The sequence below is a fragment of the Dermacentor silvarum genome, chromosome 4, assembly GCF_013339745.2.
Source record: "Dermacentor silvarum isolate Dsil-2018 chromosome 4, BIME_Dsil_1.4, whole genome shotgun sequence".
NCBI classification, from domain to species: domain Eukaryota; kingdom Metazoa; phylum Arthropoda; class Arachnida; order Ixodida; family Ixodidae; genus Dermacentor; species Dermacentor silvarum.
The window spans coordinates 227993584-228017497 of NC_051157.2; the positions used below are offsets into that span (position 1 = coordinate 227993584).

At 47.5% G+C, this 23914-nt stretch overlaps 1 protein-coding gene across 1 annotated transcript in view; it reads left to right on the forward strand.

Moving 5' to 3' along the window:
* The window catches only part of LOC119451027 (DNA mismatch repair protein Msh6), a 383914-nt gene that overhangs the window by 28571 nt on the left and 331429 nt on the right, over positions 1-23914 (forward strand). Inside the window, exons 5-6 of the mRNA XM_037714459.2 lie at positions 13959-14111; positions 19332-19394. Of these exons, the coding sequence (XP_037570387.1) occupies positions 13959-14111; positions 19332-19394 (216 nt within the window). The remainder of the gene's footprint in view (positions 1-13958; positions 14112-19331; positions 19395-23914) is intronic.

The following is a 23914-nucleotide window of genomic DNA, read 5'->3' on the forward strand; positions in this document are numbered from 1 at the left end:
TGGGCAGTTTCGTTGGCCGGACTGGGCCTCCGCGTTGCTTCCCTCTGTGCCGCAGCCGCAGCGTTGGCTGAGAGCGTCTTCCGGCACTATGCTGAAACGGCGACCTTACCATTTGAGAGAGGAAATTTTTGCCGCGGTATTTTTTTCTTTCTTTTTTATTTCTCCGTGCGGCATTGAGGGGTCTCTCCTAAGCTTTTGCTTTGTGGCGGTGTTGGAGCATTGCCAGTCGGAGGCGCCTCCACGTAATTTGGCGTGCTGCTGAGAGCATTGTCGCTGCGCGGTTATGTTAGAATTAACCGTCGCAAATGCTTTCGCGTTCGCATTACCGAGCTTTCTCGCCCATTGGAATACACATAACTTTGACGGGACCACAGTGTCAGTTCGAATTAACGAGATTCGACTGTAACTATGTTTTGCAAGAAATAAATGTTTTCTGCCTTTGCACCTCAATATGGGCTTGTCAGCTTGAATTTTTACTGGATTCGAATCGTACGTTTTCCCGGATCGTACGTTTATTTCTCGCATATTTTTTAAAAACGTATGAACGAGGTTCTACTGTATCTGTTGATAACTTTATGACTTTACTTGACTTTTATCTTTGTTCGGCTCTTGTTTCTTATGATGATCGTGTTTATATTCAGCGTAAGGGTATTTGCATCGGTTCCTGTGTCGCGCCAGTGTTATGTAACATCTTTTTATCTGCTATTGACCGAGACTTGGCTTGTGTTTTTGACGATGCAAAAGTGCAAAAGGTTTTTAGGTATGTGGATGATTTCTTGGTGATTTTAAAACCTAACCTTTCTGTAATGACCACTAATACAGCGGAAGAACTTTTAGCGCTATTTCGATAACATGGCAAAGGGCTTTCCTTTACGCATGAGGTTCCATGACAAGCTGCAGTTTTTAGATTTGAGTCTATTCTTGTCTGAACCAAACATTTGTTGGGCGTACTGCCCGTGCTCACACAAAGAACTTTGACCCTTCGACTCGGTGCATACTAAGCTTGTAAAAAGGGAAATAGTCTCCATGTGTCTTGAGGCGTCGTTGGTGAGGTCTTGCTCTCACAAAATGCAGGAAAGCTTTAACTGTCAGGTTGCACGGCTGCGATCAGCCGGGTACCCTTGTTCTGTCATGGTAGCAGTTGCGGAAACCCTCCTTCAAAAATTGAAGGGTAAGCTGAAACGCAAGCCGCTAGTGGAAAAAAGGCCTCAGGTTGTTTCGTACATGCATAAAGTGGCCCACAATCTAAAAAAAGTGTCCAGTAGGTACAAAGTACCCATTGTTTTTTCGGCTCCACAGAAGCTTGCTGGCTAGGCCCGTGCATCGCAGACCCGCAGTAGTTGACCCGCTGTGGTAAAAATCATACAAGGCCGTACGTGACTTGCGCGGTCGGTGTGGTGTATGAAATTCCACTTGATTGCGGCAGGGTTTATATCGGTCAGACAGGCCGTTGCATCAATGATAGGGCAAGGGAACGTGAGCTGTCTATCAAGAATAATTTTAGTGCACATTTACCTATGCACTGCGAGTCCTGCACTCGTGAGGCAGACTTTTTCAATATCCGCATTCTTGGCAAAAGCAACGATTCCCTGGCACGTGAATTATTGGAGGCATATTTAATTGCTATGAAACGTGACACCTGTGTCAGCGATACGTCTGTGGCATTATGCAGCACTGAACGCCAGTTTCTGCACTATATGATTGGTTAATGATGCAAACTTCGTTATGTGCGCAAATGTGTGTGCGCATAAGGCCACCTTCTCCTATAAATTTGACCCCTGTCTGCTTTCAATAAACTAGTTGCAAGTGACGCTCTTTCCTGTCCTGATCCTTTTTTTTTCTGTCCTTGGTTGCGTGGTAACACTACGGAATAAAATAAGTGGTTGTAATAACGTACCTTTATCGACTACTATAAGACTACGAGCCACCATGCGGCATCAACAATTGGCGGCTATTAATTCTGCTGCCTTGGGGGTTCTGCAAAAGGTCTTGAGAAAATGAATTCCTAAAATGCGATGGGAAGAACTTTGTTGCATTGCAGTGAAAGCGCTCCTGCAACACGTTTTTTGTTAGAAAACGTGTGTGCATGGTGCAGTGACTGCACATCAACGACACTGGGTGGAGCAGGGGCCCTGCGTGGAAAATGTTTTTCCACTCAAAGTACCTCGATCAGACATCCTCAAACAAGTTATTACGTGTCCTGTTGTCAAATGCATTACAGTCGAATCTCGTTAATTCGAACATGCTTAATTCCAACATCTGGTTTATTCGAACTGACGTCAATGCATGCCTTTTACTGCCCTTAAGGGCTCAAATTGCCATAGGCACGTTTGAAATAACTATGAAGGCCTGCCAGTGCACTTATTAGGCGTATCGTATTTCATGCTGTGCTACGATGCGGCGGGTGCACGCGTGTATAATTATGGAATACACACCGTGTACCGTGACAATTGCCCCTTGCCACTCCAGACATGCTTCACCGCATTACTTTCTCGATAGGGAAACAGCGCAAAAACACGACAAGACAAGAAGGGGGACATGCACCAGTGCTAACTGACGACTGAATTCTTTATTCAGAAAGGAACACATATATAGTGCCAAAAGAAAAAGAGAAAAAGAAAAGAAGGGGGGTAGATCACTGCGCATGGGCAGAATAATAGACACCGATAAGATTTGGATTTCTCGCGAAATATGGCAGTTCCGGAAATATGTTAGTTCTGCCTCAGACAAGGCCACAGACGGAGTGCTGACGCACGATGCACCATTCCTTGCAATGTCAGCAGCCTCAAAGATTTCTTGGGCACACGCGTCATGGTAGCGTTTGCGAATCGTGCACTGCGAAAAGTCAAGTCCCGGATTACGGCACAGATCACACACTGTAGTGTAAGGCCAAGTTGCTGCCAGTACCAGAGAGAAGGCTGTAGGCATGCTCTCTTAAGCGATCGTTTAGGCAACGACCAGTCTGTCCAATGTAGGAGCGTCCACAGGTAAGAGGCACCTCGTACACCACACCTGCTTTGCACTGGACGAATGGTGTGGCATGGTTCTTTTTACACGCTGGTTGTTCGGATTTGTCCTGGTTGACCTGACGGCAAAGTCGACCTAGCTTGTTAGGCGCTCTTTATGCTGTGGGAGATGCCATGAATGTAGGGTATGACGGCATACCTGCTTCTGCCGCCGTCTGGCTGCTTCATGGGCTACAGTTTTGCACACTTTTCAAGAAGTTTTTCCGCGACGCCGGTGAGGAGTGGACGTGGGTATCCTGCACTGAGCAGCCTCTCCACTTGGGAACAGAAGCTGGTGGGCACCTGGTGATAGCAGGAGCGTTGGAGAGCGTTTCCCAGCGCGGCTGAGGCAACACCTCTCGTGATGAGCTTGCTGTGGGCCAAGCTGAACGGAAGAAGGCCCATCTTTGAGTGAGGAGCATACTCCCAACAAGCGTGATCCTGCTTGCACGTTAGCTTGAGGTCTAGGAAACGAAGGCTGCCATTCTCGGGATACTCCTTAGTCAGTGTGAAGACATTGAGGACTTCACAGAACTTGGCGTAAACTTCCTGGAATTGAGTAGGGGCGTCATGATGACCTTGTTCAAGAACAATTAGAAAATATTCCACAAAACGAAAAACCTTCTGAACACCTGCACAGACGATAGCGACGCGTGCAAATGCCGGTCAAAATTAGCCAAGACCAGATCACTTAATAAGGGCGCAATACAGGAGCCTATGCAAACTCCCTTTTTCTGAATTTGCGGTTCATCCATGAAGTTGATCACCGTCGCACGTAAGTATAGTTTCAGGGCTTCGAGGAAGTCAGTTGAAGAAATGGCACATTCGTTTTGAAATCTCAAGACACCATACGTGTCGATGGCGTCTTCAACGACCTGGCAGATCATGTCCTGGGGCAATAAAAAATGTAGGTCCTTGACGTCGATTGAGAAGAAATTCAAAGAACCAGTGTGCTGCTTAGCCAAGTAATCAGAGACGGTCAATGAGTGCCTTAGCAGAAAGGGATCATAAACAGGAAGTACACCTAGGTGCTTCTGCAGAAAGTTTCCCAGCAACCGCTGCCAAGTGCCTCGCTCGGAGACGATAGCGCGAAAAGGGCAACCTTCTTTGTGAGTTTTTGCAGAAAAAAAGATGTTCAAGGTGAGGCGTTCACTTTTCTTCAAAGAAGCTGCGAGCTTAGTCAACCCCACCCTGCTGCACAACGCTACACCTTCCTTCTTGAGCGCCTCCGGTTTCTTTCCCTTGAATCGAGAAAAATTCTGTGTTATGGCTTCTTGGGATTTTCTTTGGTAGTCAGCGGCATTGAACACAGCGAAGCCACCTTTCTTGTCGGACAGAAGTAGTCTGTCTAATCTAATCGGTGTCTATTTTTTTACCCATGTGCAGTGATCTACCCTTCTTTTCTTTCTTTTTTTCTTTTCCTTTTGGTATATATGTGTTCCTTTCTGAACAAAGAATTCAGTCGTCAGTCAGCGCCGGTTTGTGTCTCCCTTGTCTTGTCGTGTTTTTGGGCTGTTTCCCTATCGAGTATGTACCGACTAGCTCAAGCCTCTACGGTCTTGCATTACTTTGCGTATGCTTCGCTGCATAACATTGCTTTATTGAGGCGAATCTGACTTTCAGGAACCAGCATTATGCACTGCGCAGTGCTTTTAGAGTTTCCAAGACATTAGCGAGGATTACAAAGGCGGAGTCAGCGGCATTGCTAACAGCGGCAAATTATTTAAATGAGAAACATGGCACCGAACAGAAAGAAGCTTGGTAGTGAACGTCGAAGCAGCTACGCCTGTGGAACGCCTTGGAAGTATTTCTGAGATCATACATGACCGAGTTTCTGTGCTTTGTCACTTCGCGGAGTCGTACCAAGTATGGACCCTGTACCATGTCCACCGTTTCGCACGGCGGCAACATATTTTTTTTTTTTTTGGGGGGGGGGAGGTCACAATGTTTATTGACACACCTCATGGGGCGGTCTCCCGAATTTTCATCTTGCTAGATTGGCAGGTATGCAACATGATTATGACCAGTGGCAACGGCTTCGTCATCGACAACCCGCTTCTCGCAACTCCGCTCCCCTCACCCTCCCTCTCAACTCCCTCGTAATTCCCCCACCTTCGACGGTCTCTGTCCGTGCAGGTGCCACCGACCTAGTGAAAGCTTAGCCCGCTCCGTGAAGTTTCATTTGCTGCTGTTATCTGGAAGCGAGCGTTGGCTGGTGTGGGCAGTTTCGTGGTCCTCGCTCGCTGTGTGCTTGCACGCCGTGATATTTCATGACTCGCACCGTTTGTGCATCATGCTGTGGTGCACGAATACTTCGAGTACAAGTCTTTCCTTTAATTAGAACATTTAATTCGAACAAATTCTCGGGCCCGTTTGAGTTTGAATTATTGAGATTTGACAGACTGTACAGTAGAACCCCGCTGATACGTTTTTCACGGGACCGTAAATAAAACACGTAAGAGCCGGGAAACGCAAGAGCTGGGAAACAGGGAAAATTGAGAAATGGGAGTAGTGTTGAACTGCACACAATATCATTTTAATTCTGACGTGTAAAAAAAAAGTCGTAGTTTCGACCGACAGCTGGAGTATCGATTGCGATAGCAAAGTATAGTAGACAGCTATACAAAGTAAGAATAGTAGTTTTATTGTCTGTACAAACTTGTAAGCATTCGCTTATTAACTATATTAACAAGCATGGTGTCAGCGCCCACAGGCAAACATGAACAGATCACACTCGATGAGTGCCAGCGTGAGGAATTTAAGCGCCGCTGCAGAAGTGCGCGAAGTGGCCTTCGTGCTGTTGTCTCTCGCTTCAACGCAAACTGAGCGCCGAGAACACACAGCACGCAGAAAGCTACGAGCCGCCGACGCACCTACACTGCTAGACTCTGCCCCAACGCAGATCGCTTTCAAGATACGGCCCGCGCGACCGTGCGCCGCTGTGCAATACGCAGTAAAAAGCACAACGCTGCCCGCTATCTCTGCCCCCTCGCCCCGTCGCCGGTGCCTCGAGCGCAACGGAAGAAGGCGTGCTTCCTCCCTGCTTTACTTCGCGCGCGAGATTTAGATGCGGTCGTTGGCTCCCCTCGCACGCTTTCACTCGCACATGCAGCATACGGCGCGCGGCGACGGTGTTATCGCCCTTGGACTTTATACGGAACGTCTATGAGCCAAAACCAATTGTAGGGCTGCAACGCGTCATAGACACCATCTTTAGATAGCAAATACGGATCTCAAAGGCCATACTTTTGCTGGCGGAAACCGAAAGTACGTCATAAGTGTCGGCCCCGGCACTTTGGGAGGGCGATGCCATCGTCAAGCAACCAAGCCAAGCGACATGAAAAGTCAAAATGACCGCTCGGGCCCGCGTGGAGTGGCAGTTCGCAACGTATGATGCGGGAACGGTCCCACAGTTGTAACGTAACAGCGGGGTTTTCAATGCATTGTGTTTTATGGGAGCTGTGCTGGGACTTGCCGAAAACGTAATGGCCGGGAAAACGCAGCACCCGTGAACGTAACAGCGGGGTTCTACTGTATATGTATTTTTTAGTTTCAGTGCAAGAATGTGCAATTTAAAGCTGTACATTATTACTGCAAAAGTGCCATTTCTCAAATTTGGGATGACTTCTTTCTCTACATTTTGTGTTCGTTGCATGGCAAAGCATTTTTAGCCAATTATTGTTGTTTGAGATTGCCAATATGAGAAAAATATTTCAGGGGTGGGCCAGCGTGCAGTACGACTAACTTTTTCCAAGGAAGTGCATAGCTTATACAGGGTGTCAACTTATACAAGTGCAAACAATGAAAAGCGCATTTTTTGCTCCTTTCATACGCTAATGCACGCTAGCCGAATTACTTCTCCGAAGGGTGTGCGACAAATTGAGGAAGTCCGACTTGCCGCGACCGGATAGCGAGCGAATATGTTCGCCCCATGCTAGACATGCTCGCCTAGTCGTTTACGTGTAGTACGATCACACGAACTGTGGCGCGTTCGAACGATCCGAGTTCGTTCATTCCGGTGTTGTGCTCCTAAGCTTTCTCGAGACAGTCCAGTGAAGCGGGTTGGCGCACGTGCGAAGTGTCCGTTCTGCTCGCCGGCTCCACGCCAAAAAGGAAGTGCCTTCTCCTTTTTGCGCTCAAGTTACCCTGCTGTTAGGTGGTGTGAGCCGCGCAACACTAGCGCCATCTCTTGAAATACGCCGCAACCACACCGACTGCCGCCGCCGTGAAGTCATGCAGCGAAGCTGAACTACAGGAGACAAGCCTTGCAGGGAAAACAGCATCGGGGGACGCGTGAGAGTTGCGCATCCCCATAACCCCCAACCTTAAATCACTACATATGCCGGCGAAACATGTTAACACGGTCACGCATTAACCTCGTGCTTCGTGAACAAAAGGTAGTACCAGTCGGAACCATCGAGCTGCTTGCTCAGTCAATGAAACAGGGACAAGGCGTGCGAGAAGTTTGGCGTCTGAAAGCCCTGTTGCTTGCTGATAATACTGCAGATGGTCGAGGTACTCATTTGTACTCGTGCGATCGTGGTACCTAGTGTAGGCTAGAGCACTGCACGGGCTCGGGCTTACCCGAAAGCCCGGGCCCGGCCCGGCCCACAGGCCGGGCCGGGCCGGGTAGAGGAGTTTTTTCATGGGCTCGGGCTGGGCTCGGGCACAGCGTGTGCTTTTTGACCCGGGCCCGGGCCGGGCTCGGGTTTTCTGACGCGGGCCCGGGCCGGGCTAGGGATTTCTGAGAGTTATTCTCGGGCTTCTCAACTCTGAAAAACATGTATTTTTCGGTCTCGGGCCGGGTTCGGGCCGGTTTCGAGTCGGGCTCGGGCCGGGCTCGGGCTTAAGGTAAAGGGGTGGCGGGCCGGGCCGGGCGGGTAACGTAGATTATTTCCGGGCCCGGGCCGGGCCCGGGTCTCACCATAAAAGTTTTGATCGGGCTCGGGCCCAATGTGAAAACGGGCCCGGGCCGGGCCCGGGCCGCAAAAATCGGCCCGTGCAGTGCTCTAGTGTAGGTAGGCATGTCTACCTTAATTCGTGGTCACTGGTTCTTTGGAGGGGCCTGCACTGTGTTCTCCAGGGTGCCGGCTAAGCTCTGCACGATTTCCAGCGCATTGTGCAGCATTGTTTCGCTTGACGGAATACTATCGCCCGAAGGTTCGGACGCTTCTGCAGCTCGCATTGAACTATTTAGCAACATGTGTGCCTCTGTGCACACATGCCAGCGTGTTTCGCCTACTTTCAGGCCTAATCCCTGCCAACGTGGCATTTCCGTGATTGTGAGCGTTCCGCATGAAACCCTCAAAATCAAAGCTACCGGCTTGTTCGGAAGCTGCTGCCGCATTAGCAATAGGTCTCTGATTTTGTGCTGCTACATCCGACAACATGAACAAATTGAAATCTGGTAAGTCATACAAGCCCGTCACCATTGTTTGCTGGAACTGCGGTAGTCTTGGCGCTTCATCGAGAGAGGCGAGGGAGAACTGGGAGAGGGCTTAGTGCTTTTCTTCTGTGTCTACCACGGCCACCACTCCTGATGCGTCCGCAACGTGCGAATGCGGTGATGTGAGTGTGAGTACGTGGGAGAACATGGGCGCGTGTGTTTTCCACAAAGTGCACCTTCCACTTCGGGGTATTTCGTATCGTGATTCCTCTTTCTCTTCGCCGAGAAACTCTTTTCAAAGCCATCCAGCGCAGCTTCCTTGTTTTTCAGTACAGTTGATAAAGTAGACGGCAGTATGCCGTTCCTTTGTGATGTCAGTTTTCTGCCGACCGCCTTTTTCTGCTTTTTTTATCAGCAGAGCTTTCTGCTCAAAAGTCACACTTTCGTCCGGAGACTGATGGAGCCATTTATCACTGTAGACCACAAAAGCACACGCGATGCACGTCTAATAAAGCACTCTGATTAGCACACAATCACATGGCCTAAGCACAGATCCAAACGCACGCACCATCGGCGCCAAAGTGACTGAACGCGGCGGGCAACGCAGAAGCTTCAAAATGTAGTCTGGGCATCTCGACTTTCCTCATCAGTGCACGCTGGTGATATTGACGGTTGCAATGGCTGGCTTGGCATTGGCTTCACGTGTAGCGGAAGAAAGGCGATCGGAGTCATGGAGACCAAGAAGCAGGACCCGGGGAGGGGCACTCTTTGGTGGAAGATTGTGCTCGGGAAGGCAGGCCGGAAGAGGGCAGCTTTGGTGGAGCAGCGACGTCAAAACTGGCAGAGAGGAGTTGAGAGGAAGGCGAGTGAGAAGAGTGGCTGGTGTCCAAGCGGCTTGCAGACTGGAGAGCAAATGAGGAGGGGAAGGCAGTGGCCGCTTTTATAGGGAGGGCTGCGGAGGTCACGGAAGACTACGAGAGTATCGCGCTGGAAAGTGCCGCAAATGCCGTGGCTCGAGGCTAACATTGTGTTTGTTGTGCTTTCTGTTGCATATTTTGCTATATTTCACCACAAGGTAAATAAAGGTCCGAGGATTGTGAGAATAAATCAATCAGATAATCGAAAATTTTGACCAATTTGACCACTTCAATTTCCACGTCCCCCCTTTTAAGCTGGCAGCTGTCAATAAAAACATTCATAAGCTGTAAAAGGCAATGTCTGAGTAGCTTCACTCAGTTTGAAATAAATTACAGCACGCTGTGTGGACAGGCTATTTGTCTTCATTTAGAATTAAGGGATACTCAAATTTACGTTTCCATTTTTTTTTTGTACTTAGAGGCAGAGCAACATTGTTTTACAGCAAGCTGTCATGGATTTCGGTGGACTAAAGACAGACAGGGACAAGTCGCACGTTTAAGACAAACATTTATAATTGAAAAAACTAACGACAAAGAAAACAACACGAAACAAACAATTCACAGCACGAGTTAATTATACACAATCCCCAGAGTCCTCAGATATTAAAATTCATAAGTCCAAAGTATTTACATTAAGTCCATCGACGTGGCCACGTCACCTCGGCGTCGCGGCTTCCGGCGACACGTCGTTGGGCCCGCCGATGCGCCGTAGACTCGAAGTCGCTGTGTCCGACGTTCGGTCCACGGTTGGCCTGGTTCGGGGGTCAGGACGGTGGGGTGACCGAGGCGCCTGGATCGCCCGATGAACTCCGCTAGCCTGCGGATCGTAGGCCGCAGGGAATCCGGGAAGCGGTGCCGTCAGCCTGTAGCTGCGGCTTCCGGTGGGGCGTCCACTCAGCTCGCGGTTCGTGGCCGCGGCAGCTGAAGAACAGCTTCCACTGGGTTGCCGCCGTCTCCGCGATCCACCCGTCCTGTTCGGCCTCCAGCTCCTTCTGCCTGCCTTCGTCCCAGAGAGTAGCTGGGCTGCTCTTTTCGGCTACGTGTCCCTTCTCCCGTTGGCCACGTAGATGCGCGTGGACTTTTGCGCTTCTTCTTCTGCTTTCATGTTTTATTCCTTTCATTCAGATGCTCTTATTTTCTAACTTCTTTTTCCTTTACTTCTGCCACCGACGCCTCGTGTTGTCTTGTTCTCTTTTTATCTTCTGATTTTTCTTCTTCTTTCTTTCTCCCTTAATTGGCTCATGACATATTATGCCCACCTTCAAGAGTTTTTCCCTATGAAAAACTGCTTCTTCCTCCTTGTATCGTCGTCTTCATACGTTGTTCCAGCACTAACACTTGATGGCTTTCACCATTTTTTGTCATTTACACCATTGTGTACACTCCCCACACCTCACTTCACTTCACTTATTCACTTCACTGCACGCATCATAGGGTTCACTATTCAGCACCAAAAAGTCATTGTCGCGCACTACTGTATCACAGCACTACTACACCACTTGTTTATGTAGCACACAGTGGTCCACTGCTTCACACCAACACTTACACCACTTAACCAACATTAATAAACCTACTCTGTCCCTAAACACCGCTCCTACAACATTACTCACAGTTAGCGATCAGCCTTCACACGACTATACTTAACCTCTCCGCCACTGCATAATCTGTGCTACCAATTTCTACAAATGGCAAAATACTATCTGTGGTTTTCGCCCTACAAGTACTTCACAACAAAATATGCATTTTCACACAGCATTACCTTAATTACATTCTTATGATTTCACCTACTGCAATGATGGAAACATATGAGCATCTTTAAGAAGACTGTTGTTTTATCCATACGTATCCCTGCCGCGGTAACAACCTCCGTAGGTCCTAATGAAAGCATTTCTTATATATACCTTGGTAAGAAACATTCGAACCCAAATCCAAGTTACCCTCTAATTTTATACGGCGAACCTACACTGTGTCTTAACCAGCAGTAATGTTTCCAAACAATTTTTCAATCCATCCGCACCTCATAAAAGCCCGTGTCCTCTCCCTATTGGAATTCCGTTTGATACCCTTAATGTTATCGTAGTGCCTTTCTTTTGCGTCGCTGTCGAGACTTCCTAGGGTGCCTACTTCTCTTCTTAATTCTTCTGTCTTGCGCCTGCACGGTTCCTGTCTGGCTTTGACAGTCGCCTGTGGAGTTCAAGTTTCGCCTCCTTTTTCACTTGTGAACAAAGCTTCCTGACCTCATGTTTGTTCGTGCACCATCTCGCTCTCAGCAGTCTCTTCATCTTCCGTCTGTACTTTCGTGATGCACGCCTTCTTGAGCGATTAGTGTGGCTGCTGGTTTTGTCCTTGAACTCGAACTTGAAAAAGTGACTCTTCAACACCTTTTTCTTGTCATGGGGACATGCTCGCGATCTGCATTTAAGTACTCGTCGCTCTTGCTATGGACCTTTGTGACGTCCTTCGTAGTCTTCATAGTCAGATGTTCTACGACTTTTCACCCCAGATTTAACTCCCGCTTTCATAGTGGCTTTGCAATGAACATAATGAAGCGTTTCCCATTGTGGCTTTCTTCGGTTCCTCCTCTTGGGTATTGACTGTCTCCCTTTCTTTTTCTCGACGCATTTTCTCGATCTGTTCTTTCTATTTCGCTTCATTGTTTTCTCTTTCTCTGTTTTCTCTACGCGCTCTATCCCTTTGTCTGCTGCCATCGCCTGCTTAATGCACACTACTTTCTCGTCACTCGTAAAACTTGTGCACGTGTGGTCGTCTGGATCAGCAACGTCTTGCTTGCAGGTCACTAGCTTGTGTTCACAGGGGTTTCTGCAGTCGAAAGTCCCCATCGCTTCAAAAGCCTTGCCGCGGTGAAGTACTCTCCCTTCCTGCATGACATCGTCAATTGCTCTGCTCTCAACACACACCGTATGCAGCGTTGCGCTTTTCCCCCTCTCATCAGTGTCCTTTTGAATCTTCGTCTCTGGGGACCGTTCGCCCTCATGAGCACGACCTTCTGGCACGTACCCTGCACTACCGACACCACACTCATCATTCGGGTGTTGTACCACTTTTTCTCCAGCACAATGGAGCTCGGTGGCTCAGCCATCGATAGTCTTATAGTGACAACTATACTGTCGCAACAGTTCACCTGTGCGAGGCCCCTCTTCAGGTATGCTACGATTGCTGTGTATTATTTTGACGGCCTCTGGCATCTCTGTCTCCCTCCCCTGGAACTGTCCCCTCTTCTCATATGCTTGCCGAAGTGTCTCAAGTTCTAAAGATCGAGCGGCATGGACACGGTTCATTTCATCCTCAATTAGTTTGAGGCCCTGCTTCTTGCTAAGCTTTTTCTCGCGAACAGTTGCTAATATGCTGTCCCAATCCATCTCTAGACCACCAAAATCTGTGACAGGGCCGGAAATGGTGGAATATCCTGGCAGGCTCGCCAAATTGTCACGAATTTCGGTGGACTAAAGACAGACAGGGAGAAGTCGCTCGTTTAAGACAAACATTTATAATTGCAAAAACTAATGACAAAGGAAACAACACGAAACAAACAATTTACAACACGAGTAAATTCTAATAACTCCCCAAATCCGTGTTCTTCTGCTTTTTCTTCTTCTTTCTTCCTTTATTGGCTCATGACACAGGCAATAATTTTGTGGAATAACACGTGTCAATTTTAAGTGTTCGAAATAGCCTAGGACGTGTCCAGCAGTTGGTATTTATCTGCTTCAAAGTGCTCCGAAATCTGTATTTCGGTGCTCCAAGCTGTTCCAAAATTAACATTTTGCTGCTCTAAAAATTGCTCCAAATCTCACTTCGTCAGTGGCACCACTGTGAGGAACTTTTTTGAAAGCTTTCTCAAGCCCTAAACACAGGACATCAAAGTATAGATGAATAATAAAGCTTGTGGTTGGGCTAGTTAGTTTATAATGCTTGTGATGTAGATAATACGCAAAACAAACAAACAAAACAAAGCGAGAGGGCAGACACACTGACTAGCACAAACTTTCAAGTAAGTTTTTTTCCGTGACACTGAATATGCGCTTGCCTTATTATTTATATTGACGAGTGACAAATAAAATTAGTTGGAAGGTTGCATTAATCTATACCTCTGCCCTCTCACCCTTGTCTGTGCTGCACATTATCTTCATCCTAAGTATCGATGAACAATGCCAAATATTCTAGAAGAATTAATTGTTGGGCTAGTTGGTTTTTCGTAACTGCACAAGCAACTTAGCGCAATAAAAAGCACAGACACAAGAAAGGGCGACAAAGATAAGCGCTTGTCTTTTATTGCGCTAAGTTACTTGTTCAGCAATGCCAACTATGTTTAACCAAATGTACCTTTCCAAAAAGTATGTTGATCTGCATAAAGGAAGTATCCAAATACTGTAAAGCACTGGGAATCTCTCTAGAGTGGAGTTTGCCAGCCACGGAAGGTTTGAGCCTTGTGAGGCTATCACCTCCAGTAAACTTGTGCGCATGCACTTCAAGGTCAGTACCACAAGAGACACAGTAATATAGTGCTAAAGTCGATTCACTGTCCTGGGGGGCCTCTGTGCCAAAGTGTAATTGGTGTCCTGCTATGACACCTTGACGAGTCTGTAACGCTGTGCTGCAATGATCGTGGAATAATTGGGGTTCTTACAGCCGTCCCCGAAGAGGCGGCGCCTGATCTCGGACAGCAGCTCTGAGGATGAGTTCCAGCCGGGTAAAAATGAGGATGGAAGCGATTCAGACTCGGCCAGCAGTGGCGTGGACGAGAACACTATCTCGGACCTCGAACCCGAGTCACCTGAAAAGGTGAGTCGCCATGTCAGAGGAAGCGCACTAATAGCATCCTTTTACACATGGTAAAATTGCTTATGCAAGCCTTGCTTCGTGCAAGATTCTCGCAGAGACCAAGCTGCAAGGCAACTGACAGAAGTATTTGATATCAGAAAGGAAGATGTGGTTGTGTTGGTGTTGTATCTGCCACATTCTATTGTTTAGAAATGTCTTTCCAGAGGTGGTAGCAAAATTCAAGTACAGTAAGACCTCGGTGATACGATCATGGTAGGTACAAATTGTGGTGTGATACGAATTCGTAATATTTTCTGGCCGAAATTCATTGCTCTTAATATGACAAACATCGGCTGTTACGAACGTGTTGCCCCGCTGCTGCGGATCATACAAACGCGTGAGCAACAGCGGCGGCCGAGCCAGTGGAGCAACCGGCACGGCAGAGCGGGATCTGGGCAGGATCCGTAGTCGCCTAGCAACCGGCTACGTCACGTGGCTGCGCAATCTCTCATTGGTCCCCACGTCGAGCGGACCGGACCACATCAGTCTAGCTTGACCAGCGAGAAAGAAGGCGAGGACCAGGGCGAGGCAACGACGACCGCGGCAGCAGCCACGATGGCCAAAATGCTGCCTGCACTCGACGTGCTGAGGCGTTCAGTGGCGTGCGAAAACATTCGTGAGATCACATGCGAGCACTTTTACGCTTTCGAGAAGGCGATCGTTGATGATTTGGGCAAGAACACACGGATAGTAGAACCCCGTTGATACGCTTTTCAAGGGACCGCGAAAAAAAAAAAAAAGTCGCCGTTGATTGCGATAGCAAATTAGTAGACAACTGTACGAAGTAAAGGTAGTAGTTTTATCGGCCGTATAAACTTGTCAATATTCACCTACTAACTAAATTAACAAGCGCGGTGTCACGCACGCACAGGTAAACACGAACCCATCTCGCTCGGTGACCATGGGAGTTAGCTGTCAAAACGTTGCAGTAAGGAAGCGCAGCAGCACCAGCTGTCTCTCGCTTCAATGTGAACTAAATGTCGAAAGTACAGCACTTGCTAAGGGATCCGGCACTAGGCGCACTTTGTCAACATCGCAGATCGTTTTGGAAGATGAGACCCGCGTGCACTTTGCGCACGTCGCAGATCGCTTTCAAGATACGGTCATGTGATATGGCGCCGACGCGGCCGCGCCGTATCGGCAACGTTCCAGTCGCTTGTTGCAACGCACCGGTCACTTGTTGCAACGTACAAGCTGGCTGCACTGCTAAATTTACGTGACTGCCACATTCAAACGCAACGTAAGATGCAGGAAAATTACAGATTGGCGACGTATCAAGGGGAATACATGAAAGTAAATGTAGGTTGGGACCGAGAAAATCTGTCGTAGCAGCCGGGAAAACGCAGCAGCGAGGAACGGATCCACTATGAGGAATTTTTTCTGCCAAAAAAGAAAATTCATTTTTCTTGATTTTGTGTGTGTTTTGATATGAATTTTGGGTGATACGAATATTTCACGTGACCTCGCGAGGTTCTACTGTATGTTGCAATTTTACTGCAGTGTGTATTTGCATGCACCTGGAACCGTCATTAAACATGTTTGCAGTTCTCTACACGTTGCTAGTGTTGCGCCATGTCGAATACTGTATAGCAGATGTCAACACCAATTTGCTGAAGAACTAAATCTGTTTGGTATAACAATGCACTTAATAAATTTCGACAGTATTGCTTATTGAACCACATGCCAAGTCGAGAACCAGGAAAATAGCAATGTTTATTCAGTGCTCCGTGTTTAAGGGCTCTTTTTCCTCTGACGACAGTGTTGCTGATGATTGAATTCTTTATTCTGAAAGGAACACAAATATATACCTAAAGAAAAGAAGGGTACATCACTGTGCATGGCCAAAAAGAGGAAATCTTTGAGGCTGCTGCTATCGCAAGGAATGGTGCGTCTTGCGTCAGCACTCTGTCTTTGGCCTTGTCTGAGGCAGAACTAACATCTTGACAACCACAATAATTCGGGGGAAATATGATCGATGTCTCACTCTTTTTGGCCATGCGGAGTGATGTACTCTTCTTTTATTTAGGTGTTCCTTTCTGAATAAAGAATTCAGTCGTCAGTCAGCGCTGGTGTGTGCTTGTCTTGCGTGTTTTTTGTGCTGTTCCCCTGTCAAGGGTAAAAATGAGGACACCGACTAGTAAAAAATATACGAGAAAAGACGCTTCGGCTCCCCTGAGGGGAGCCTTGTTCAGTGTAATCAAGGGCGTGTGGTACAATGTTTATAAGGCTTTAAAATATGACATAAGCAGCGAGTGTAGATTAGGTTAAGTGTGCTGCAGCGAAATTGCGATATAACGAACTTCAGGGGACTGCAGTGAATCGTTTGTTATTCTGAAAGGTCGTTATATTGAAAGCCCCAAAATGAACCATTCCGCCAATCAACCCATCAGTTGCTACCATTTAAGCTATCCATGAGAACGTTGGCTCTTGGCCTGTGCTGTTGCTATTTTTCCATAGATTCCGCTGCCATGCACCAGCGAAGCACTGTATAAGAGTGACGCACGCAAACAGACGCTGAGAAAACTACTGACGAAAAGGAAGCTCCATGTTGCCTCCAAAGCGCAATGTTTCTTGTTTATTTGTTTTTCACATTCCTTGCCGTGGACACCGCAACTGTCTCACTCGAGGCGGACACCTGACAAGTACAAAGCGCAAACACACGTAAATGACAACATCCGGAAAGTGCAATTGTGTGGCATGTCTGTGAGTACAGAGGTGATATTTGTCCGCGCACGTAGCTAGTATGGCCGCAGAAATAAACATGAAAGAAGGAAGCAACGCGCCTCCGTTGCTAGGTGACACTTGTCTGGGCGTAACATGTGCTCACAAAACCTTACGTGTAGCCGCCTCTGCAGAACAACAACAAAACTCTTTTGCGTTTTTCTTATTTATCGTCTAAGGTTTTCCGAACCCATGCGCCTTGGTGTCTGCTTTCTGCACTTTGTCTGCTAGCCTGCTGTTTCGACTGCTGTGGATGATACACTTAAATCTAAGAATCACCAGATTTCGGAATATTAGTTCGTAGTACTGAGGCGTTGGTAACATGACACGGAAACTGAATAATGATCGTTATTCTGAAAAGTTCGGTATTCTGAAGTTCGTAGTACTGAAATATTTTTACATATAAGAAGTCAGCATGGGATTTCTGAAAAGTTTGTTAATCTGTAGTTTGTTAATGGGGTGTTCATAGTAATGTGGTTTCACCGTATCTGTTGTTTGGATGAGAAGGAATTCCAGGTGGTGCTTTGAAGTCAAATTTCTTTCCTTTTCTAATATCTTGGCGTTACCCAATCAATCCTGTGGCCCAAGTCACCTGCATGTTATGCTTGTTCATTACAAAAGGAAAGAAACTTGACTACAAGACACTACTTGGAATTCCTTCTCATCCAAATGACGGATAGCACACTCAACTGGAATTACGGAACCCTTCACCCCTCTGCACTTGCTGCTTACGTCATATTTCAAAGCCTTATAAACATTGTATCGCACGTCCTTGATTACATTATAAACAAGGCAGGGGAGCCAAAACGTCTTTTCTTGCATTCTTTTAGACCCGCCGTGGTTGCTCAGTGGCTATAGTGTTGGGCTGCTGAGCACGAGGTTGCGGGATCGGATCCCGGCCACGGCGGCCGCATTTCGATGGGGGCGAAAGCACCCGTGTACTTAGATTTAGGCGCACGTTAAAGAACCCCAGGTGGTCCAAATTTCTGGAGTCCCCCACTACAGCGTGCCTCATAATCAGATCGTCGTTTTGGCACGTAAAACCCCATAATTTTTTTGTTTCGTTCTTTTAGTGGTCGGTGTTCTTCTTTTCACCCTTCAAGGCTTATGTCCACAGAAAATTTTTCATTTACCTCGTGGGGAATTATCATAGCAATATATGCGATAGACATTGGGAAAACAGCACTTTCCTAGAGTGCTGTCATCAAAAATTGCGAAAAAATCTGACTTTGAGCTCTGTTTTCTCAACTTTCATTTTCTGTGCAGTTACTTTTAATCACCCCAGTGCCATTTCACAACGAATTAAGACAAAATCACTCTGTTTTTTGCACTTAGATCCTGAATCATTGATGGGTGCAACAACGCTGGACATTTTTATCTGCACCTCATAAAAAGTTTTTTTTTTTTGCAAAGGTTGTTAGTAAGACAATATGCATAGGAAATTTTGAAACACAGTTTGGTGCTCATTTCGACCTCTAAAAAATAAACCAATAGCTTTATTGCACAGAGTGGGCCTTTGTGAACATGCTGATGTGAAAATCTTAACGAACTTATGTGTAATTAATTAATTTGGGTATGACCATTAGAGGCTGTCAAGTGTTGTAATTGAAAAACTATGATAGATAGCACAAAATTGATTTCAGTTATGATATCACCATAACAAATCACACCCGCATGCCAAATTTCATCAATTTATTCCCATAAAAAAAAAAAAAGCATTTTCATTGCCACGTCTCCCCTTAAGCTCAGCAATCTCCCATAGACTTACTATATTTACACGATTGTAAGTTGACCTATTTTTTAAAATTTGAAAATCTGAAGTGGAGGGTCGAAACCAAAACATAGCACCACCAATAAAAACCAGTTATCACGGGTGCTACAATGTAATCACAATTGTTTTCTGTACAGCCCTACCTGTAGCATTCGGCTATTCTGCGCGTTTGTTTGGAAGGGTTTTTTCAACATTTTAAAAACCTTTACAACACACACATTACTAAAGGTTTTGCCGATAGTTGATGGAAGGGCCGCCATTCCAATTGCGGTGGCACCGACTCGGAATGCCGGTGCTTCCGGGGCAGTATCGATAGTTAATGGAAAAGACGCCGCTCACGTGTTTCTCTTTATAACTCTACGTTTTACTTGACTGCTGGCCAAGTGTTACTGATAAATTTCTGTTATGGAATGTACCCATGGGTATACATTTTTTTTTTCTGACACACGTGATGTGGGGGGGTTGACTTACATTTGAGTCGACTTACAATCACGTAAATACGGTACCCCACTCAGTGGCACATGAAAAATGGCCACTCCAGTTGCAGGCTTGCAAGGGATTGGTCGAGTTGGTAATGTTGCATGTTGAATGTGTTCACAGTGCACACATACTTAGCAGAGCTAAAGAGTTTTGGTCATGGTTTTTGAGATGTGTGTGTTGTGTACGTGGCACCATGGCCTCCAATGCAGAGCCCGCCGAGCAAGCGTCCAGCCTCCAAGTCGCCTGCAGTCCGGAAGCTGGCATCACCCAAGGTGGGTTGCTATACACTGGTGTGGAGGGTGTGATGACAAGGCTGTCTATCGTGAGGCTATTTCATTTCATTTCATTTTATTACCTTCATTGAAGGGGCGGGTACATACATAAAAAAAAAAATTGAAGGCCATATTTTATTACAATGCAAGGCAATTTGTTACGGTGTTCAAAAATGTGGACGGACAAGTTATAATTGTGATTTCATTAGAAAGGCCGTTCTAGTCTGTTGCTGCACGAAAAAAGAATGAAGACGAGAAAGTGACGGTGCGCGTACGCGGGTGCGCAACTTGTTGCGGGTTACCGGTGGGGGGGAGAATATATGGTGGCTTGCCGAGCGAGCTGTAAAAAAATATTGTGAAAAAGACAAAGGCTAGCAATGCGGCGACGAGATGCAAGCAATGATAAACCGGATTCTGTTTTCAGTGCCGATATGCTGACTTCGTAAGAGTACTTAGAATGAATAAATCTTGCAGCTCGATTTTGAAGCGATTCAAGTTTATTGATGAGATATACTTGATGAGATATATTTTTACATTGGCTGGCCATTTGCAAGCATACTGCAAGACGAGTTTTATGAATACCTTGTTAATTTGTATTTCGTGGGCCGACAAAAATGCCCGAATTTACCGAATGTTGAATTATTGAGGGTATCAAAAATTCAGACAATAACGATACTCCCTAATGCGAAATTTGAGTGCAGCTGTATACGTGTTCTTATTTCGCGATGTATTGGCTGGTGTGAACAATATGTCTCATGTGGCACATTGCAAACGGAGCGAAGTGCGGCACAACTGCCTCGCTAATCGGGAGTTTGCAAGAGGCATCGCGTGGGTGACGCATGGGCGCGATTCACAGCTGCTGCTACAGACAGACCCCTCCACTCACGCAGTGCTTTGTTTCCATATACAGTCGAACCCACTTATAGCAATATTCGAGTGCCACGAAAATTCCATTGTTATAACCCGGTTGCATAAAAAAAAAATCAAAATAGGGGCATGGCAGAGCTGTTGTGAAAAACTGTAATGGCGTTCCCCTCCACACCACCTTCCTCCATCCGGCTGCCGATTGTGTTTACTTTTTTAACTGTTTAACTCTGCTTCCTGCGTGCTCCGATAGCATGTAACATGCCGCAGCAATCGACGTTCGAGAATGACACTGCTATAACAACTGCACGGGCGACAAGTGACGTGCGGTTTCCGCCGATGCATCGCCTTGCCGACCTCAAAAGGGGCCTGTTCAAAAATGCGAGAAGGTTGCCGTGGCAGCCTCTCGGCTTGAGAAATCCAGAAGAAACGCTGGGGCGAGATTACCACAAGCATCTCGCCACGTACTTCTCACTGGCTTGCACGAGAGAACCCCATGTCAGTCAGCTTTGCTTGCTTTACGCGAAGCTTGCCGACATCCTTCTCTCGCGAAGGTCCCTCGTGAAAATGAAGCCCCAGAGAGACTGAATCATCTGCAGGGCCTCCCACTCGGACGCTATACGATGCAAGCATGTTTGCCTCATTAGAAGCACTTCATTTCCAAATCTATAGCAGTGTGATTTGTATTCACTGGCAACGTTGTGCATTGTCGATGATCAGTGGGCGGATCGGCCATCTTTCGTTTTGGCGGCGAGGCTGAGAAACCATGTGGGCCACAATTACTTATACCGGTGACACATGACCACTTTTGATCGTAATGATGCCCGATCCGTATCGAAATTCATGACTGCGATTGGCTCCCTCGCTGAGCTTGCGCAAAGGAGTCAATTATGACCGAGAAATTCTATCTGGATCAGGCTTGCTCGTGATGAAAATTACGCCGTGCGGCACCCATATTAATCCGTTGGCAGCACTGCGCAGTGATTGGCCAGCAAGCAATCGCGACAAGCGCTATCATGGCTATCAACGCAGTTGGTGCGGTCCATTTGTGTTTTGGAGGGTGTTGCGGCGTAAAGCTACGAGCGCAGCCCATTCGTGTTCGGAGAGGTGGAAGGGCCACGGGAGAGAGGTGCACGACACAGGTAACGCGGAGAAGGCTGGAAAACAGCGCGCTGAATTTCTTTTTTCTTTTCAAGGATTTCGCATTCCATTGTCTTTCGGCATGGGCACCCAGAAGTCATATTTCATCGTTATAACCGATAATGCGGCACGGGGCATTGTAGTAAGTGGGTTATTTCACCATAGAAAGCATACGAAAGTTGACGGTTCAGCAGCTTCTCGTTGTTGTAACCGATATACAGCCGAATCTCGATAATTCGAACTCGAAGGGGCGAGAAAACTTGTTCGAATGAAAAAGAAGTTTGAATTAAAAAGGACATATTTTTTAATTATTCGTGCACCATAGCACGATGCACGAACGATGCGAGTCGGGAAATATCGCGGCGCGCAAGCGCATAGCAAACAAGGGCCACGAAACTGCCCATGCCGGCCAATGCTCACTTCGCGATAACGGCAGTAAACGAAACTTCAGGAAGTGGGCGGTGCCAGCACGGCGACGGGTGCAAGCGGAACCGTGGAAGCGGAGGGAGGAGGGCGGCAGGGAAGCGGATTTTGGCCTCGGCAACTCTGCCGCTTTGGTGGTAGTGGCTTCGGTGGCTCCCCTCGCCCTCCCTCTCAACTCCCTTGTAGCTCCCTCACCTTCGACTTCCACTGTGCACGCCCGCCGCCTTGTCAGTGCCGCCGCTTCAGCAGACCCGGCGCCAGCTCCCTAAAGTTTTGTTTTCTGCCGTTATCGGGAAGCAGGTGTTTGCCGGCGTGGGCAGTTTCGTTTGCCGAACTGGGACACCGCCGCTGCTTTCCTCTGCACCGCAGTCACAGCGTGCAAGGTCAACACATGACTAGAAAATAGAGGAAGCATAAAGGAGAAGGGCTCACTGCCATTTTTTACGCGTGACTACGGTAGCGTGACTGAGACGTCGGCATGTACACGCATGTTCAGGCGCAACGCAGCATCGGCGAAGCTTTTACTCTATGGCGGTACTGGAGCAATGCCGGTCGGAGGCGCCACCGTGTGATTTGGCGCTCTGCTGAGAGCAGTGTCATTGCGTGGTATGTTCAAATTAACCATCGCAAATGATTTCGTGTTCGAATTACCGGGCGTTTTTGCCCATTGGAATACACATAACTTTGACATTAACGAGATTCGACTGTATTGTTAAAAGCGATATCGTTATAAGTGGGTTCGACTGTATTGTAACGGGGGCATCATCTAAACGGACAACGCGTGCCATCTCGTAGCCATTGTTGCTGCAGAGCCCGTCTTGCAGGGTGCTACACTATTCTTACGCTTTCGCCATGCCCTCCTCCTATGCCTGGGCCCACATCATCACGTTGTGATGATCTTGTGATGTGGGCCCAGGCCTCAAACACACAGGGATAGCACAATGAACACAGAGGCTTTAATGACACAGGCATGGGACTAGGGCAACGTACAGAGAGCACACACATTTCACTTCGTAGTTGTCTGTCGCTTATATAACCATGAACAGCGTCACTGTAGGATGTCTAGTTGTGTGTCAGTATCACACACTCATGGCACGAGGAGTTGCAACGATGAATCTGTAGCAGCGGGTGGCATAATGGATGGAGGCCGGGGCGGAGGCCTGGCACACGACGAGCTATTTGCATGACAGCTGGGTAGGGACGTCTGCCCACCACAGGGTAGACCATTTGGAAGGCTCTGCTGCACCGGGACACGCCGACATTGCATGCTTGCACAGCAGTGCAGCAGACTAAATCAGCCTCGGGGACGGCCCGACCTGCTCTCCCAGCTCACCTAGGAACACTGGCCTTGGGTAGACGGACTCCTCAGTTCGTTTGGGACGAAGGCCCAGACCAGGCAGCTCAGGCTGGTGACATGGTTGACCCTTCAGCGCCAGACACCGGCTCTTCCTCTTCTTCGTCCATCGCACATCACAACAGTAATACGCATTTGACCGCACAAATTGAATATTGTCTCAACTCCTATCATATTCGCTAACACGCTTTTATTTACTGAATTAATCAGTATATCCCATTTCTATATTTCACAAAAGCAATGTGAAAGCTGCAGTTCTTGTCATCTCGTGACTGATTTGCGCTTGCAGTGGCGAAGGCCTCACAACTTCTTTTGCACTGCGACGCACGTCTTCCTTTGAAACACGCCTTTCACTACCACGCGCACATTCTGATTAGTTTTTCGCCAGTGTGGTTTCCAACAGATGGGCAGTCGCCAACGCCTCCAGCATGATGTAACCGGTGCTCTTCATCCTTGACAGCTTTGCACTGAGTCAAAACGAAACTACCGTTTTGTTGCAACTGCTGCGGACGAAACAGTGGCCACTATCGATGCGATCATGGATGGTGACTATGCAGTTCTGAAGTCACCCGGCCAACATGCGTACCGAGTCAAAAACGAAACTGTTGGTCACAACCTCTCTGGACGAAACCATGGTGGCTATCGATGTGATCATGAATGGCGACTACGTAGTTATGAAGGCACTCGACCAATGCAGTGTTATGCGTTACAGCTAAACGCAAGAATCAAGGCTTTAAAA